This window comes from Pleuronectes platessa, chromosome 8 (genome assembly GCF_947347685.1).
Source record: "Pleuronectes platessa chromosome 8, fPlePla1.1, whole genome shotgun sequence".
Classification (NCBI taxonomy): Eukaryota; Metazoa; Chordata; class Actinopteri; order Pleuronectiformes; family Pleuronectidae; genus Pleuronectes; species Pleuronectes platessa.
The window spans coordinates 28,876,581-28,895,780 of NC_070633.1; the positions used below are offsets into that span (position 1 = coordinate 28,876,581).

General features: G+C 43.2%; 2 protein-coding genes across 2 annotated transcripts; one reads left to right on the top strand and one right to left on the bottom strand.

Moving 5' to 3' along the window:
* Positions 1 to 11,200: 11,200 nt before the first annotated feature.
* On the bottom strand, positions 11,201 to 14,958 carry tmem216 (transmembrane protein 216). Its single transcript, XM_053429076.1, has 6 exons — positions 14,910 to 14,958; positions 13,224 to 13,237; positions 12,697 to 12,790; positions 12,480 to 12,572; positions 11,483 to 11,684; positions 11,201 to 11,389 (listed from the first exon to the last, which is right to left on the bottom strand). The coding sequence occupies exons 1-6, from the start codon at positions 14,917 to 14,919 to the stop codon at positions 11,374 to 11,376; spliced, it is 429 nt and encodes a 142-aa protein (XP_053285051.1). The 5' UTR covers positions 14,920 to 14,958; the 3' UTR covers positions 11,201 to 11,373.
* Positions 14,959 to 15,123: 165 nt separating this feature from the next.
* Positions 15,124 to 19,200, top strand: tmed9 (transmembrane p24 trafficking protein 9). The gene is made up of 5 exons (XM_053428897.1): positions 15,124 to 15,307; positions 15,874 to 15,974; positions 16,050 to 16,175; positions 16,389 to 16,535; positions 17,153 to 19,200. The coding sequence occupies exons 1-5, from the start codon at positions 15,130 to 15,132 to the stop codon at positions 17,300 to 17,302; spliced, it is 702 nt and encodes a 233-aa protein (XP_053284872.1). The 5' UTR covers positions 15,124 to 15,129; the 3' UTR covers positions 17,303 to 19,200.

A 19,200-nucleotide genomic window follows, 5' to 3' on the forward strand; every position in this document is an offset into this window, starting at 1 on the left:
ACACAACGCCATCTGGATTCATGCTCAGTCCGTTTACAGCTGAGGAGGAGGAGGAGGCTGCTCAGCCACTTCCAACGCCACACGTCCACAGGATGAAGTATAAACATGACCTGTAGGGGCAGTGTAGAGTCAGGACATCACGCTCGTCCATTTAAGAGTCTCACGTCTCCGACCACCGACCGACGCACTGGGACCAGCGCTGCCAGTCACTGCTTGAATGGTCAGGTGAAGACGAAGGTGGTGAGCTTCCATGTTGAGCTGCTGGTCACAGGGGGCGTGGCCAGCAGCGTCCCTTTCTAAACACCAATCAATAATAATAATAATTCACCAGACAGGCTGGAGGAACCACCCACCACATCACTGAATGAATAGACTGAAGCCTCCTTCCTTCCTTTCCTCAAGCTCTGTCCTCCCCCCCCCCCCCCCCCCCCTTCCCTCCTGCATTACTCAGCTTCAGTCGAGCGACGCGACGCCTCCGACACGACCTCTGACCTCAGATCATCAGAGGCTCAGGTGCACGTTCTTCACGCATGTTTGGATTTATGTGTGAAAACACAAAGATGGAGGATGGTGAGCAGCAAGGGGGGAGGGAGGGAGGAGGGAGGAGGGGACCAGGTGGACAGATGACGGGGGGGGGGGGGGGTCAATGAGTGGATATAGTTATTGAAAGATGCTCGTTGGATAAAAAGCACAAGAGCTGAACTAATGACTGAGGCTAAGACGCAGTGAAGGGGGGGGGGGGGGGTCAGGTGTGAAACATTACACACACATTCACACACACACACAGACGCACACATCGACACTCACACACACACACAGACACACACACAGACACACACACACACACTGAGAGACAGACTGAATGTCTATCTGAGCTCTGTCTTCTACACATAATCAATAGGTTTATAGATCAAGGGTTATAATTTGAACTGTGAAATAATAATAGTTGTTATTTTGAATTATTAACATGTGAGTTGTTGTGGCTTCACCTTTTAGAACCGTGGTTCTTTATTTAAAGTTCTTGGTTCCGTGAGATCTCGAGCACGTTCACTTCCTGTCGCTCATTGAAGAAGATTGTTCTGTTTCTAAGTTTGAAAGTTTCTCTTCAGAGTCAGAATTTAATCATTTGAAAATTAATTCCAACTTTATTTAAAATGTGACGTTCTGCTCCATCAGACCAATTAAAGCGCACAATGTGTTTCCCTCGTCCTTCCCGGTAATTCGGTGTCGGCGCCTGATGAACCCAGAACCGGCGCCACCTCAGAGGTCGTGGCGACTTATCGGTCCGTGACCTCTGACCCCTGCTGGCAGAGTGCGGAGGAATAACTGAGCGAGTATTAGAGGAGCCGGGCGAAGTGGACGTTTATGGAAATGAGAGTTGATCTTTGCACCGGGGCTCGATAACCTCAGCGTTAATCCTCCCCCCCCGACCTGCCACCGCCCTCCTGTTCAACACTTTCATTAGAGTTTAATCACCGCCCAAAAGAGACGGAGGAAGAAGAAGAGTGAAGAAGACGAGTGAAGAAGAAGAGTGAAGAGGAAGAGTGAAGAAGACGAGTGAAGAAGAAGAGTGAAGAAGACGAGTGAAGAAGAAGAGACGCAGTCGAACTCGCCTCAACTCAAACTTTCCTCCTGTTTTCATCAAACAACCACAGAAGAAGAGGAGTCGAATCTCCTTCATCTCCTTCATCTCATCCCTTCTTCTCTACCTCCTCACTGTCTTCACTAGTTTTATATCCATGTCTCCTTTCCTTCCCTAATTCCTCTTTCCTGTCCTTTCATTTCCTACCTCCTCCTCTTTCTTTTCCTTCTTGATCCAGTTCCCTCCTTTTCTTCTTTTCCTCCTTCCTTCCTTCCTGAAAACATATTTTCTATTTTACTCTTCCTCTTCTCTTTCTTACTTTCCTTGTTTCCTCTTTTCCTTTGTTACAACGGGAACTTGTCGTTTACTTGACTTCCTCTTCCCTTCTTCCTCCACATCATTTATTTCTTATTTCTTTCTCCTTTCCTTTCCTCCTCCTCTTTCTTTCCTACCTCGTTCTCTTTCAACCCCCAATTTTCTCCCCAATGTTCTTTCTTTCTTTCTCATACTTTCCTTATTTCCTTCTCTACTTCTCATCTTCTTTCCTCCCCTCAGTCTCAGTTTCTTCCTCCTTTCTCTCTCTCTCTTGCTCATGTTCTTTCCAACTTCTTCATCTATGTTAAATTCAGAATTATTAATTTCCTACTTGCTTGTTTGTTCTCATCCTTTCTCTCTCTTTAATATAATATCTTCTTCCTCCTCCTTTCCTCATCAATTTCTCTTTTCTTATTATTTATTTTTCCATCCTTATTTCCTCATTTTTCTTCCTGCCACTTTGGCACCTTTTGTTATTGTCTAATTATTTTACCTACTTCTTCCTCCACCTCCTTCTTTCCTGCCTTGACTCCTCCTCTCCTTCCTTTCCTCTCACAAACAATCTGTCATTTACTCTTTTTTCCTGAAGTCCTCTCTCCTCGACTCCCCCCCCATGATGGTGGAACTGGAACCATTGAACCCATCACGGTGTCTTTGTTCGCTGCCTCGTCTCCGTCGTCCATTTTCCCGTCTTTGTTTAATTTCTTGTGTAAGCACATGAAGATTAATTGGGACTCTCTTTCAACTTTTCCTGGCACCTTTCCTCTCGCCTGCTCTCCCAGGAATCCTCTCATCATCTTTTCATTAGTGCTACCTCTGCCCTTATACATTATTCAGCCCCAGTCTCAGTGCGGAGCTTGTCCTTTATTAGACTGTCGCCAGAGTGCATTCCACAAACTCATTAAAAAGCTATTAAAGGCTGATGATTTCCTCTGATAAAAGCTGCGTGCTTCACGTTTGGTTTCCTGACTGATCTTCTGACGCCGCTGCAGCTCGAGTCAAGAGGAACATCTGCACATCGGCTCGGGGCCCACGCGTTGATTTAACCTGACGAGCCCACGTTCGATTCCAGGATGAGACCAGATGTGACGCCCACGTACACACCTCCACCTCCTACTGAAACTGATGAGCTCCATTCCTGCAGCAGCATGCTTCCTCCTATGTTAATATTTATTTATCTTGTTTGATCCTGATCCTAAAACATGAACAGAAGAGTCAGAACAGAAGAGGATCTTCAATCACATCAGTAACAGAACCTGATCCTCATCAGGGCAGACGCTCTTCAGGATTTCCTTTGTCTCCTGAAGGTTCTGATCCAGACTGAGTCTCTGACGTCTTCACAGAACGATACCTGTTCCCACTGTGGAGAAACTCCAGCAGAGCTTCTCGTGTTCAGTCTGAGTTCCACAGAGGCTGGAGGAGAACCTTCCTCTGACATGTTAATTGATGCTGTTTTGTGATTCTCTGTTCGCTCTCTGTCTCTGGGGAGCTGCGTCCTCTCTGTGATTTGCCGTGGGAGTTTAACAGCGACTGTGATCAGACGAGTGCAGCCCCCCCCCCCCCCCCCCCACGTCAGACTCAGGCTGTCGGCTGATTCGTCGAGGCCTCTCTCTCTCTTTCTGTTTCTGTCCTCCAGTTAAAGCCTGGAGGTGTCAGAGGTGATCTGCAGTTCAAAGATCGACCAGGTGGAGACACATTCTTCTTCTTCTTCTTCTTCTTCTTCTTCTTCTTCTTCTTCTTCTTCTTCTTCGTCTTCTTCTTCTTCTTCTTCTTCTTCTTCTTCCTCACGACAAACCAAAACATCTTTATCCACAAAAACTGATTTGTCCCTTTTTATTTCATTGGATTTGTTGCATGAAAATTAGTTGGAATAAAATTATTTATGTTTTAAAATCAATCAACTGCAAAGTTTAGGTTTTAAACTGATGACTGAAAAATAAAGTGGTTTATTGAGAGAAAGAAAATGATCATCAATGATTAATCAATACTGAAAATAAATTATTGCAGCAGTGTTGTTTTTGATATTTAATTTTAAGTGAACATGGTTTTTTATCAACTTCTTAATGGAGCGATCATTTTTACCAAATACACAACGATGTGATTAAGTTTTAAAACCGTTAGTTTTAATTTAATGAGTTTTTAAATTAGACCAAAGGTCACTTTAAATATGAGCTTGACCTGAATTTAAACGTCTTAAACATTATGAAAACATTATTCAGTTTTTCCTCTTGATAAAGTTCCTGCTTTTACATTTTTATCTTGATTTATTGCAACATTTAAAGTTAAAAGCTGTTTTTCTGGAGTAAATGTGAGGAAATTAAAGTTGAATTCTCTGAACCATGAAATGTATGTTTGGTGCAGATGAAACTCGGAGACGTGTGAGTGTCTCTTAAAGCCTCCGTGTTGGAGGAGATGTGCGGAGCTGCTTCCTGCTGCGGATGATTTCCTCGGTTCGACTCATATTTAGTGGAAATGAAACAGAAGGAAATTCGACTCGACGTGAGATTCTGAATCGCCGGCTGCAGAAAGTGCAGCGAGTAATGAGCGCCTGCCGGAGGATTACCTCGTTTGGGGCTTTCAGGAGATAAGTGGTTGTGTGAGCGCTCAATCGGCCTCAGCGCCTGAACCACGACCTTTCACAGATTGGGGGGGGGGGGGGGGCTCCACTGGTCCCCTCCTCTTCCTCGGGGACGATGCGTCCGTCAGGGGAGCTGACATTCTGCCGCTCCATGAAAACAAACCTCAGCCTCATTCATATGGAGAATGTTTCTAACCTTTTGACTCAGATTATCTTCTGTAATCAGCTCGGCAGGTCGGCTCCTCAATGGAGGCGGAACCTGTGGATCCATCTAATCTGTCAGAATTAAATGAGATCCATCACAGATCTGGATAATGGGCCCTGCAGATTGTGTGCAAAAATCTTTATTAATAATTCAGCTCGGAATTGTATTATTCATGGGCGGGAGAGTGAGAGGAGAGCAGGGCGAGCGAGCGATTTGTTAAAGGAGCAGAACCAAAGTTTCCTCGTGAAACACGAATTCTGAATTTATCCAGAGGAGAAACAGAAAAAACACAAATGTCTGAGTGAGACGGAGACGGACGTGAAACCGGAAGAAGTGTCTCAGGATGAAGACGAGGACAAACACCTATTTTATATGGTGTTAAAAAAATCTATTCCTGACAAACTGTGAAAATGAAAGTTTCAGTTTTCTCCTATAAATATATAAAAATTAAGAAAATGTGTTTTTATCAAACAGAATTTTTGAGGTTGGAGACATTTTTGATTCATGAACTTAACCGAAATAAGTGATGTGTTTCTCAACTTTACATTAATATTAGAAACTATTTCAAATTGACTGTATATGTAAATATTCGGACCTTTAAATTGTCTATTTTTTTTTAAAATATATTTTCTAAGTCTTGGCCTCCTCCGTCTCCTCGTCTCCTTCCTGGGTCGGTCCCTTTCTTTGGTGGATGCGTTCGTTTTGCTCACCAAGGGCTGGTAGCTGAAGACTCCCATTAGGAGGGGACAGAGTTGTCCCCTGTGGACAGTGTCTTTACGATAACAGACCATGTGATGAGCGGAGACGTTTGAGCTGAAGTGATGTTTGTGTTGTTCGCTCCTCGTCCTCTTGTCTCTGGTCCAGTCTCCACACCTGGTTCCTCTGGTGAGACTCAGGGATGATGATGATGATGATGATGATGATGATGATGATGATGATGATGATGATGATGATGAAGACACAGAAGGTTCTCCTCTCATTGTCTTTGGGTGAAGTTTGAAGTCTTTGTGAAGAACAGGAGAACTTTGCTGTGGTGAGAACTTCCTGCAGGTGAGTGGATCTGTATCGAGTGGAGCTAGCAGAGCTCTCTGGTGATCCAGCCCCTCGGATTAAAACTCGGTGTTCACTCTGGTTTTATGCTTTCTGTTTAATCTGGGTGGCGGCAGCCGCTCACCTTCAGATGTCTCCTGTGAAGTTTCTCTTTAAAATATTCAGAGAGCGACGCACACGTCTGTGTTTAAAGTTTAAAACCAGAGACGCTCAGAGAGATGTCAGCAAAACTCCAGTGAGAGGATCTGAGCTCCGAGGCTCTTCTGGATTTAATGATTCAACGTATAAGAGAAATACTGTGACGGAAATATCACTTATTGACAGAGACCTGTGTGTGTGTGTGTGTGTGTGTGTGTGTGTGTGTGTGTGTGTGTGTGTGTGTGTGTGTGTGTGTGTGTGTGTGTGTGTCTTCTAAAGGATCATTCCACTGTTTCCTCATGTCCTGTGATCAGATGATTTCCCCAAATCGGGTTTTAAAACTAAGCTTTTATCCAAAGTGACTTATTGTTCCATGTTAATAATGATTTACTTTATGTTTTTAAGTAAAGAAAATTTATAATCACAATATGTAACTAATTATAGATTGAGTTCATCAAGGTTTAGTATAAAGAGAATAAAATGAGCCACAGATTAATAATCCATCACATTGTGTTTCCTTTGGAAATCTATGAATTTCTCCATTGTTTGGTTTTCACGGTATCAACCTGAACATGTGAGATGATTGAGGAACATGGACGTGTGAATGTGATGGAAACATCTGCAGGAACGATTTAGTTCCTTAAAACACGTTCCAGAATATTTTGGTGGAAACAGTTTGATTTTCTACTTTTCTAAATGAAGTCAAATATTAAATATAGAGTCACAGTCTCACTTCCAGTCTTTGCTTCAGGTTTGATTTCCTCCGTGTGGCTTGGACCTCAGTTGATGTATTTGTGATAAGCGTCTCCTGCTCCTGTCGTTTATCCTCCTCCTCGTCTTCTTCTAATCCTCCTCCTCTGAAAGGACCATTAGCAGCGGCTCTTTGTCGGAGCTGAATGTGTCGCAGCCAGAGGAACATGAATTAAACATCCAGGAGACGGAGAATTATGAGCAGTGTCCGGTCTCCTGAGGCTGAGCATGAAGAAGTTCCTCCACGACACAGAGACGCTCGTCTGTCACACGGTCGAACCACAGCTCTTATTTCAGATGTTCAACTATTAACACTGGTCATTTAGGCTGTTTCAGACCTGAGCTGACCCAGAGACATGGTCCTCACATGTTCATCACAGGTTCCTCACATGTTCCTGACATGTTCATCACAGTTTCCTGACATGTTCCTCACATGTTCCTCACATGTTCCTCACATGTTCCTCACATGTTCCTCACATGGTCCTGACATGTTCCTCACATGTTCCTCACAGGTTCCTCACATGGTCCTGACATGTTCCTCACATGTTCATCACATGTTCATCACATGTTATTAGACAAATATAAAGATTTGTTCTGATTCTAAACTTTAGTGGAGTTTGTGTGAACATGTTTTGTTACATGTGAACGTTTGATGATCAGCAGCTCGACTCTGAAGGAAAACGATATTTAACAGAATCTGTTTCTTCAGGTTCGTGAAGATTTAAACGATCAGAGACGTGAAGGAGGAGTTTGATTTGTTTCTTTCTTCCTTTGTTAGTTTCACAGAGATGATGGATTTCCAGTAAACTCGGTGGAAGGATGTTCTCATCAAATCAGATCTGAAGTTATTTGTTCATCTCATCATGTATGAACCTCTGGAGAAAACACTTCAAAACATAAAGACTGACAACTTGACGGCTCCCGAAAGTCTCTATCGCCCCCTGGTGTCTGGCTGCAGTGTAACTCATAACCCTCCTCCTCCATGTTAGCAGACGGGACATGGACCAGACTAAAGAATCAAAGTAGACGTTAAATAAATGTTTGTAAAGATGTTTCTGTCGTTTCAGTTCTTCTCTCTGATGTTTGTTCAAGTTTCTGATCAGTTTGGTTTGATTCAGTTATTTGATGATATGAAAACAGACGTGAAGATTGACAGCTGAGACTCCTGATCAGGTGGTGTGATCCTGATGGCTTCGTACATCCCTCTTTCTCTCTCTCTCTCTCTCTCTTTCTCTCTCCCTCTCTCTCCCTGATCACGTATGAATACTCCTCTTCCTCTTCTTGTCTTTCACCACCTTTTATGACACAAACAGTTGGATTGTGGAGCTTCACTGCCATCCAGTGGCAAGAGTTTATAAAAACCCACCCACACACACATACACACACTGACACACACACACACACACACACACACACACAGGACTACAGAGAACATCCACAAAGAAACAAATGATATATGTATAATCGCATACATATTGCTTCTTATTTTTAATGAGAATCTCAAATTTATGTAAAATTGTATAATGTTTGTATATATGTATAATCACATTCAACCTCTTTTTCAATGTGTATATATACTGTAGGCAGCAGTGAGGATGTTCCTCAGCTGGTTGGATCTTCTGATCTCAGCTGGTTCCTTCAGACACGTTCTTCTTCTGCTCCTCTCGACCTGTGAGTTTATCACCAGACTCTGAATCCGGAGGGGAAAAGCAACAGGAGCTTTTAATTGGACGGTTTGTTGAGTTCAGGGAATCAGAGTCAAGAAGAAAGTTGAGCCAGAAGAATCCAGATGATTAAACTCGTCCTCCTCATCTCCATGGCCCCCTGGTGGATGACTGCAGTACTGGGAGTCTCAGAGTTTTTACTGCCTCAGTTTAAATCTGTATTTTGATAAACGTCCTCAGGACTGAACGTCACCTCGGACTCTTTTCTCCCAGCATGCCTCACTGATCTGTCCACACAGCATTAGAATGTGATTTCAGGCTGCCTCATTCTTTCTACTTTGTTTGTTTTTTAATTTCTTTCTCCCTCCTGTAAACATAAATCACCCAGCGACGCCCGGAGCTCATAAAACTGTCAGGACAGACGGCGCCGCTCATAAACCTCTAATTTGATCTTTATTCTTCTGGGACGAGCCTGAATCAACCTCAGATCCTCAATCTTCATCTTCTGCTTCCTGTCAACGAGGCCATCCATCTCCTGCAGGCCCCGCCTCCTGCTGCTCGCTAGGCAGCTCCTCTTCTGATTGGCTGCGTCACCTCTCGGCCTCATTAAATATAAAAACATGAACATTACTGATAATGATAATTTATGACTCATTTTATTGGTTTGGAAAATAATTTCTAATGCGATCAGTCACATTTTCCTTCGGATGACGTGATTAGAAAGATATTAATGATTGATTGATGATTATTATCTGTTAATCTGTTTATTAATCACATTTGATCTCACACCTCATTTGTCCAGTTAAGTCGACACCTTAGATTTTAAGTGATGTTTAAAAGACGACCCAGTTGTGTCACAGAATTTTTAAGTTTTTCTGCTTTCATTAACTTTCTCTTTATATTCGAACATTTGATTCAGAGCAGAACTCGGAAAAAATACAAATTTACATAATTTGAGGATTTCCTTTGAAAATACTGGTTTATTTTCTTGTACTGAGGAAACAGAAAGAACTCAATTTAAATTAATTTTCATCTTTTTCTCTTTTAATGCTGAAGCAAAGATGTTGGAACATTTGAGGCCTTGAACACAGACAATAAATTAATAACTCCAGCAGATGATGATTTATCTTGCAGTTTGTTTTTCCACCAGCAGGTGAAGTTAAAGGACGATGAGATGTCTTTAAATCCCAGTTTATAGAAAATCTGTAAAGATATAAATGAGTTTGTGTCTGTTGTGAGTTGTTCAGGTTCCTGTTCAGGTTCTTGTTCAGGTTCTCGTTCAGGTTCCCACTCAGGTTCAGGTTCAGGCTCTTGTTCAGGTTCTTGTTCAGGTTCCTGCTCAGGTTCCTGCTCAGGTCCAGGTTCCTGTGCAGGTTCTTGTTCAGGTCTAGGTCCAGGCTCTTGTTCAGGTTCTTGTACAGCTGCCTGTTCAGGTTATTTTTCAGGTTCCTGTTCAGGTCCAGGTTCTTGTACAGCTTCCTGTTCAGGCTCTTGTTCAGGTCCCTGTTCAGGTCCAGGTTCTTCTTCAGGTTCTTGTTCAGGTTCCTGTTCAGGTTCCTGTTCCTGTTCAGGTCCAGGCTCTTGTTCAGGTTCTTGTACAGCCTCCTGTGAAGGTTCTTGTTCAGGTTCCTGTTCAGGTTCCTTTTCAGGTCCAGGTTCTTGTACAGCTTCCTGTTCAGGCTCTTGTTCAGGTCCAGGTTCCCTGTTCAGGTCCAGGTTCCTGTTCAGGTCCAGGTTCTTGTTCAGGTTCTTGTTCAGGTTCCTGTTCAGATCCAGGTTCCTGTTCAGGTTCCTGTTCCTGTTCAGGTCCAGACTCTTGTTCAGGTTCCTGTTCAGGTTCCTGTTCAGATCCAGGTTCCTGTTCAGGTTCCTGTTCCTGTTCAGGTCCAGGCTCTTGTTCAGGTTCCGGTGCAGGTTCCTGTTCAGGTCCAGGTTCCTGTCCCGGCCGTGGACTCACTCTGCAGATGAAGCTGCAGCTATGAGCCGAGCTCGTGTTCAACAAAGTGTCACATTTTAATTTGTGAGTGGAGCCGTGTGACTCTGTAATGAAACCTCAGCTTGAGCTGCTGTCACTTGATATTCACCAGGAGGACGGAGCCATCGTGGAAACATGCAAATACACTGATCTGTTTAATACAAGCTTCACCGATTGGACGAGACAGAACAACGCGTGCAGGTCCCGAGCAGCCGATGGCCGAGGCTCCACTTCCTTTATCCTCTGTTCGACGCCGCCGCTCACACGCGGCCTGTTCGCTTACTGGTAAATTAGTCGTCTCAGCTTAGAGGCTTAAGGAAGAAAAGTTTCCCCTGAGAAACTTGATGTAAATTGAACATATGCAGAAACAAAGTGAGGGAGAAACTTTCTGAGGATTTTTACGTCTCAAAACTTTCTGTGCTCGTTTCACAGCAGAAATTAAACCAGTTTCTTTTCTGAAATAAAAAGAATGTTTCAACTGGAGATGAATAAATCAAGTGACACAAACTTTATAATAAATATGAAAATAACGAAGATCAGCGACTCTAAATAAAGACAACGACTCATCAACACTTCCTCCAGAAATGAAGCTAGAATATCTTGGATTACAATAATAATATTTATAATAACTAGACCAAAAAATACCTTTTAAGGTGGAAATGAAATTCTGCGTTTGTATGATTCGTGTTCCAGGTTGAGTTCTTTTCATTTCCTCCTTAAAACCAACATCCTGGTATTTGATCTCTTCTCTTCCTGTAAAACGGTTTAAACACTCGTTCTGCTTTGAGGAGCTTCCTCCCTGAGAACCTGGACCTCTCATCTTCATCAGTTCAATCCAACACGAAGCTGAAGGAAAACGTCTTCACGACACAGATGAAGACTTTCTATGTTGAGCTGCAGGTTTCTGTCGACTCTTCTCATAAAAACACAGATTGTTTCATCATTCAAATCGAGAATGAACCAGAATTTATTTACACAAAGTCTTGATGGAAGCATTGAAACATTTATAAAACCTTTTGTACAAAACAGTAGAAGATGATGAGTGTCAAACCGATTTTGACTTTTATATTTACAGTGGATCTGTCGTCATGTTCTGTTTCAGGTGAACTTTGTTCTTCAGTAAACTTTGGACCTACAGAAACAAAACAGAAAAGTGTGAACTCAGACATGTTCCAGATGTAGCAGCAGAATCAAAGACCTGATCTGAGCCTCTGGACGTGTTCACCTGGAGAAGGCGGATAAGGAGAGGAGTCCGAGCAGCAGCTCCAGGGCGTAGAAGCAGAGCAGCACGGCGCCGAGGATGAACTCCAGCCGCAGCACGAAGGTCTGCAGCAGCAGGAAGTAGACGGCCAGCGCGCCGCAGGGCAGCAGGATGAAGAGCGACGCACACGAGGCCAGAGAGCGCTCACACAGGTTCCCCTTCCAGCCTGGACCGGGACACAGAGACGCTCTGTCACGTGACACGTTGACCACATGATGTCACACTGAGCTGGAACATGTGACCACATCATGGCCGCCAGCATTCACATTTAACCCATTTATCATTTTCAGCTTTTCAGAAAGAAAAACAGTTTTCATTCAGTTCGATGAACAAAGAATTCACGTCACAGTTTCTTCAGATTCTATTTGTTTCTAATCCTCAGATTCTGGATTTTATAATGTTTATTCTACTTTTCCATGAATCGTTTGCCTGAACGCTCATCGAGGAAGTTTCCTGACTGAATGAAACAGTGTTCAGCTGAGTGTTAATTCACTTTTAACATAAACACTCATTCTACAGTGAAAAGGAACGAGTGCGTCAGACCATCCACAGAAAGAGAATCTGCTAATATTTTAATACAAAAATTATTGTATTCATTTATTTTTAATGCAAAGTTGCAAAATGTTTTCTGGTTCCAGATTCTCAGACGTTAGGATCAGAAACTGAAAATCTTCTGGATTCAAGGAAAACGACGTCAACATGAAACATGAGAAACTACATATTTATATTATAAAGACAAAGAGATTCATCAAATAATTGATTGAGTCAAATTAATCAATAATGAAAATAATCTTTAGTTTCATCTTTAGTAAAAACGTTGAAGCAGTTTGAGGAAAAAACATTTATCGTCCTGAACTTTTATTAGTGTCCACCAGGCGGCACCAAAGCAGCTGTAAAACCAAACAGGAACTTTTCAAATCAAACAGATTTACAAAAATGTGTGTGTGTGTGTCTCACGCACCATAGAAGATCCTGAGTGTCTCCAGTCCGAGGAAGATGAGCAGCAGAACCACGTCCAGAACCAGGTTGTCTGACGGGTACGGGAGAGAAACACCTGAACAGACACACACTCGTTATAGGACTTAATGTGTAATAACCCAGTTCGACCAGCAGATGCCGCCAGATACATGACTCTACACAGAGGTGATGGAGACTTGTGGACACAAACAGGTCCAAACCTTTATAGATGAACATGAGAATCTCTGCCAGGTAGAAGGCTGCAAAGTACCAGGAGTTGAGGTAGAGGAGGATCTGCAGAGGAGTGGACGACAGCTGAGGACGAAGGAGTCAAGGAGCAAAGACACAGAGAGAGAGGGAGAGAGAGAGAGAGAGAGAGAGAGAGAGAGAGAGAGAGAGAGAGAGAGAGAGAGAGAGAGAGAGAGAGAGAGAGAGAGCGAGAGAGAGAGACAGAGAGAAATGACCCAAAGGTATTTCAGCGGACACAGAACAGAAGTTCAACTTTTGTTGAATTATAGTTGAACTGCAGAGTTTGTCACTTTTTCTGAACTTATCTTCTGTTATAAATAAAGTAAAGTTTAAAAAACAGCAAGTGCAAACAGCTTCACTTCCTCTTAAGATGTTGTAAGAGGTCGAGGGATAGTGTGTAGTGTTAGTGGTTAGGGATAGTGGTTAGGGATAGTGGTAGGAAGGGAGAGAATTCTTTTGAGTGCAGCCCGGCTGAGCAGCAGTTTCCTGTGAAGGATACGATTGTTTGATTTCCTGCAGAGAAACGAGACAAAGATCAGATTGATTCATCGTCAGCATCTTTAAAACCTGACGTAACACAACGAGACAGGGAAACAGGGACATAATACAGAACTCTGACTTCCTTAAAGATGGAGAAGAAACAAGAGGAGCCTTAGATTCAATATATTTGTCCACTAGACGGATGTGGAGATTATGATTACTGAGATTATGATTCTCCTTCTAACAAACACAGCTGAGGTTTGGTGAACTGTTAACTTTCTGTGCAGCTTGAACAGATTCATCTGCTGCTGAGAATAAAACATTCAGCTTAACACAGAAAAACCTTCATTGCTTCAAAATATGAACTTTAAACTAGGACAGAAAATGAATAACAGGCAGTAACACTCACAGGAAGCTTCACTGTGAGGAGCCAGTTATTGTCCAAGCTTTGTTTAACAGCTGATGTTATAATGGTTTGTCCTCAAGTGTTTAAAACTGCTGAGTCATCGTCCTGAGCTCGTTTACACGAGGATTAGAAATCATCAGAGATGGAAACTAAATTAGGTTCATCTAAGTTTTACTGTGAACATTTGAATATTGTGTGTGTGAAGCTGTATTTGTCTGTTTGTACTTCTTGACCAAGTATCTCTGGTAAAAATAGATTTAAATCTAAACGGATAAGTAACAGAAGTAGAAACACTAGTAACTGAGACACTGAAGATCTCAAATCCTGTTGTAAACGAGCTCAGGACGAGGAGTCAGCAGATTTTAAAGATTGTTACCAACAAACACTGGAAGACAAACAATTATAACATCAATGTTAAATGTCCTTTTACAGGTTAGTCACATGGTACAGGTGCAACACGAATAACAGTCAGAGTAGCAACAAGTAGTATAGAGGGACTAGTAGTAGTAGTAGTAGTAGTAGTAGTTGTTGTAGTAGTAGTTGTAGTCGTAGTAGTAGTAGTAGTAGTAGTGGCAGTAGTAGTTGTTGTAGTAGTAGTCGTAGTCATAGTAGTAGTAGTAGTAGTAGTGGCAGTAGTAGTTGTAGTAGTAGTAGTCGTAGTCATAGTAGTAGTAGTAGTAGTAGTGGCAGTAGTAGTAGTAGTACTAGTAGTTGCAGTAGTAGTAGTAGTAGTAGTAGTAGTAGTAGTAGTAGTAGTACTAGTAGTAGAAGTTGTAGTAGTAGGACTAGTAGTACTAGTAGTAGTAGTAGTAGTAGTAGTAGTAGTAGTACTAGTAGTAGTAGTAGTTTTAGTAGTAGTAGAAGTTGTAGTAGTAGTAGTAGTACTAGTAGTTGCAGTAGTAGTAGTAGTAGTAGTAGTAGAAGTACTAGTAGTAGTAGTAGTAGTACTAGTAGTAGAAGTTGTAGTAGTAGGACTAGTAGTACTAGTAGTAGTAGTAGTAGTAGTTGTAGTACTAGTGATACTAGCATCCACATCCACAGAGCAGTGGCAGTTGTTATAATGTTCCCAGAGATTTTAATAAGCTGTGATATTTACCTACATTAACTGAGATTGGACAGAATATGAACATGTATCGATGTGAACTGTGTATTGAAGAACAGTCACGTGATCGGGTTTTATATATTATATCTATATTATATACATGTTCACATCTTTATGGTGAACACGTTAGAACCGCGGTGACGTTGCGTAGCGACGAGTTTATTTATTAACAGAAGAACAGAAGGAGCGTTTCTTACCGGGCGCCATGTTGGATTGCCATGGAAACAGCAGCCTGCCGGAAGTGCTTCTTCTTCTCTGCCGGGTGAAACCGCGGGGAGGTTCACTTGCTGCCCCCTAGCGTTGGTTTATGATAAAGAGGTGAATCATTAAAAAAAACTGCATTACCCAGCATGCTCGTGCGGCGCGCTGATTGGCCGTCCTCGGTCCAGGGTTTACGTGGCATTGCGGTGAGCACGCATGCGCAGTGGGTCTGTCCCCGGAGTGAACATGGCGTCTGTCAGGATGAAGCCGTGCGTGTGGTCGGTGCTGCTCCTCCACGTCTTCTCCGGCGTCGTGTCCTCGCTGTACTTCCACATCGGGGAGACGGAGAAGAAGTGCTTCATCGAGGAGATCCCGGACGAGACGATGATCATCGGTGAGTCCCCGACGAGGCTAACCGCTAATGCTAGCTCTCCAACTTGAGCTAATCGGCTAACTGGAGCTAAAGTCCGCTCGTGCGCTCAAACACTTTAAAACGCGTCTCACAGTTTGGACACAGGACGAAGTGTCTCCGGAGGAAAGAGACGGAGACACGAGACAGACACACGAGCCTTGTTTCTGCGTCTCCACGAAGAAGAAGCAGCGGAACTTCAACTAACTTCCTGTTTGACACTAACTAATCCGACTATTCACACTGTTTTCATTTCTCCACTAAATACAACCCGACCAAAGTAACTGTGAGAAGAGTAATCCACTTCTTGTACTCTGAAAGACTTCTTCCATGTGTCTGCCATCTTAGCAGCTGCCACCTGATGTCATCGATCATTTGATTGACAGATGATTGTTCTGCTTATTGTCATTCATCAAACTGAAATGATGTAAACGTGCTGGGATCGTTTGGGTCATCGATCTTTAAAAACTATGGATCATGAGTTAATTCACTGAGACGACTGGGGACCATTTTGATTTCTGTGAGTAAATGAAGTGTGTCTGTCTCTGCAGGAAACTACCGCACGCAGCTGTACGACAAGCAGCGGGAGGAGTACCTGCCCGCCACTCAGGGTCTGGGCATGTTCGTGGAGGTCAAGGATCCTGACGACAAGGTGAGGACAGAAGTCCACGTCCTCGTCCAGCAGCTGTCTGTTTGTGCAGGTGTCTCACTGTTCTGTCTCCTGCAGGTGATCCTGTCTCGTCAGTACGGCTCCGAGGGAAGATTCACCTTCACGTCGCACACGCCCGGAGAACATCAGATCTGTCTGCACTCCAACTCCTCCAAGTTCTCCCTGTTCGCTGGAGGCCTGCTGGTGAGGAAGCTGCTTGTGTTCGTGTGGAGCTCCAGAGGTTTCACCCTGAGAGGCTGGAGCTTCATGTGTCTGTGGTTTCAGGATCTGTTAGTTCCGGTTTCACGTTGTTATTCAGGGACTAAAGAATTCTGTCCTGCTGTCATCACCTATGTGGGCGGAGTCTTATCTGTACTGGTAGACGTGTTGTGTTAAACATTGTGTGTTGTGTTGCAGAGGGTTCACCTGGACATCCAGGTGGGCGAGCACGCCAACAACTACGCTGAGATCGCCGCCAAAGACAAACTGACGGAGCTGCAGCTGCGAGTGCGTCAGCTGGTGGAGCAGGTGGACCAGATCCAGAAGGAGCAGAACTACCAGAGGGTCAGTCTGTGTTTCCCTGAATGTGGGAGGAGTCACACTAATGTAACTGGGGCCCCGCCCACACCGACACATTCATGACCTTCGTCCAAACTGTCGAACCTGGAAACACACGTCACATGACCGTTCACGTACACTCATCATGTGATGTAAACAGGAAGTAGATGGTCTCCTCTGCAGTTGGTTGCTTAGTAGCAGAAATTCCTCCTGAAGGAGGAGCAGTGATGGTGACGAGTCACTGACAGGAAGTGTGACTGACAGGAAGTGTGACTGACAGGAAGTGTGACTGACAGGAAGGGCTACTGACAGGAAGTGCCACTGACAGGAAGTGCCACTGAGAGGGAGTATAATTGACAGGAAGTGTTAGCGACGCTTTGTCTTCACCGCTGATAGTCGAGTCATGTGACTGATGAGAACCAATCAGGAAGAGAACGTGGGCCTCTTAGTTTCTGTTAGTCCGGACGTAAACACGCCTCCGGAGTTTTCAAATGTATTCAAATGCTTTACTGTTAGTTTTCACTCAGCTGGAACAAAGTCCCTCTGATCTCTGCTGTGGTAACTTCACTGCTGTGATCTGAGTCTGTGTCACTGAGCGCCCCCTGCTGTCTGTGTCCCCTCAGTACCGTGAGGAGCGCTTCCGCCTGACCAGCGAGAGCACCAACCAGCGAGTCCTGTGGTGGTCCATCGTCCAGACCCTCATCCTGGTCGCCATCGGCATCTGGCAGATGAGACACCTCAAGAGCTTCTTCGAGGCCAAGAAGCTAGTGTAACCCCTATATGTGTGTGTGTGTGTGTCAGAGAGTGTGTGTCTGTGTGAGTGTGTGTGTGTGTGTGTGTGTGTGTGTGTGGTCTCTACTGATTGATGAATTACTGAGCGGCGGCGGCTGCTGTCGGAGGAAGAACTGCTGAGGAGATGTGACACATGAGAACCCAGCAGCACAATTGGGCTTGAAAACAACATTTTCATCATCATCATTATTATTATTATTGTTGTTGTTGTTAATGTCCTGGTTTCCTCACACACTGTTTGTAACGAGCCCTTCACGTTTGCAGCAGACGATCACGTGTCAGATACGTTTGAGTTCTTTAATTTAAGTTCAGCAGGAGGACAGATTAGTCTGCGTCTGTCGGGAAGTTAAAACCATGTTTCACAGTTCTGAAATCTTCTTTTATTATTATTGTAAATTGTCCCTTTTTCTTTGGTGTTACTTACTCAAAGTACTTGACGTGTTACTGGCCACTAGAGTTTATATGAACCTCACTTGAAACTGTTGATTGACTCCTAGGTCTCTGAGTGATGACTGGAACTCGAATCTGGATTCCTCTGTAGAAGAGTTGGACAGATGGATGTTTTTGTATCTTCACCAGATGAGATGATTTCATAAACTAAATAAAATTAGGTGAAATGTTGAAGCTCACGATTTTGTTGATTAAGATGAATACAATAGAAAGTCTTGTTTAACTCTGAAAACAAAGAGACTAGAAGCGATGTGAAATATACCTGATGTTAATGATTTATTCATTATATGAAACGTGATCAACAGGCAGCAGATCGATGAATCCTAACTGTTAAACGCAAAAATTGATCGACTCATTAAATCTATTTTTGAAGCGCAAATGCTGAATATCTGATGGTTAAATCCCCACAGATTTGTGCATTTGGTAGTTTTCTCCGTTACACACTTTGAAAACAATCCCCTGACGTAACATTCTGCTGTCGGACATCGTGATCGATGTTCGTTAACCTGACGTGAAGTTTTTTGATAAATCACGATTCACTCGGATTATCAGACACGTCCTCTTATGTCCTCAGACCCTTTAACTCCAGTTTTAGCTCCAGTGATAACAATAGACTCCGTGTTCCTTCAGCGGCTCAGGTCGATTCACAGCTTGATGTGTCAGGAGGAGAATCTGGGAAATCTTTTACAGTGTGAGACGCTGGTTAAATCCCAGGATCATGATGCAGTAGACTCTGGATCAGGAGAAGAAGCTCCCGGTTCAGCAGGCGGAGGTGTTTTTAGTGTTTTAATCTTTCAGCCTGACTCAGTGATATTCTACCTAAACCTTTTTTCTGTTTGTCCCTTTGTTCAACTGAGTGAATCTACATTTTGTACAGTGTCCAGAGTGAATGTACCTTTCTGTTCATCTGATTCTGGTGTTTAAATTATTATCTGAATGATTGGGCTCGTTAAGACGTCCATTCTTCCTGTGAGATGAACCATGTCTCCATATGTTTATCAGATGGTTTTTATGTTGACTGCTTGTCGACCAATAAGGTTTAGAAATTCCACACGCTGTTTCTCCTTAAGTCAGCTCAGTCTCCATATTAATTTTAATGATATCTATATATATCTTGTATCTGAGTCCATCGACCTTTTCTCACTTCAGCTGCGGAAACACAGAATTATAAATCATAAAATGAAACCACTTCACGTTCTCAGACTCAACAAGTGAAAAGGTTTCTCTTCTTCCCTCAGTTTTCCTTCATGTTGTTTTGTTCTCTGGTGGTTTGTGTTAAACAGGTGAATGTTGCTGGGTTGATTTTTTTAGATATTGCATTAGCGGTGAAAAGGGGCGTGAATTTATTTTATTTTCAGAGATTCTGTCCGTGTGAAATCAGTTGGAAAAGTTGCACTCGAAAAATAAAGTTTGTCACATTTGGTTTAAA

Coding starts and splice junctions, on each gene's coding strand:
- tmem216 (XM_053429076.1), bottom strand. Junction 12,573..12,696: donor TCTCATGTTCATCTATAAAG/GTTTGGACCTGT, acceptor GTGTCTGTTCAG/GTGTTTCTCTCCCGTACCCG. Junction 11,685..12,479: donor GACACTCAGGATCTTCTATG/GTGCGTGAGACA, acceptor GTCCCGGTCCAG/GCTGGAAGGGGAACCTGTGT.
- tmed9 (XM_053428897.1), top strand. CDS start 15,130: ATGCGCAGTGGGTCTGTCCCCGGAGTGAACATGGCGTCTGTCAGGATG. Junction 15,308..15,873: donor GGACGAGACGATGATCATCG/GTGAGTCCCCGA, acceptor CTGTCTCTGCAG/GAAACTACCGCACGCAGCTG. Junction 16,176..16,388: donor TGTTCGCTGGAGGCCTGCTG/GTGAGGAAGCTG, acceptor GTTGTGTTGCAG/AGGGTTCACCTGGACATCCA.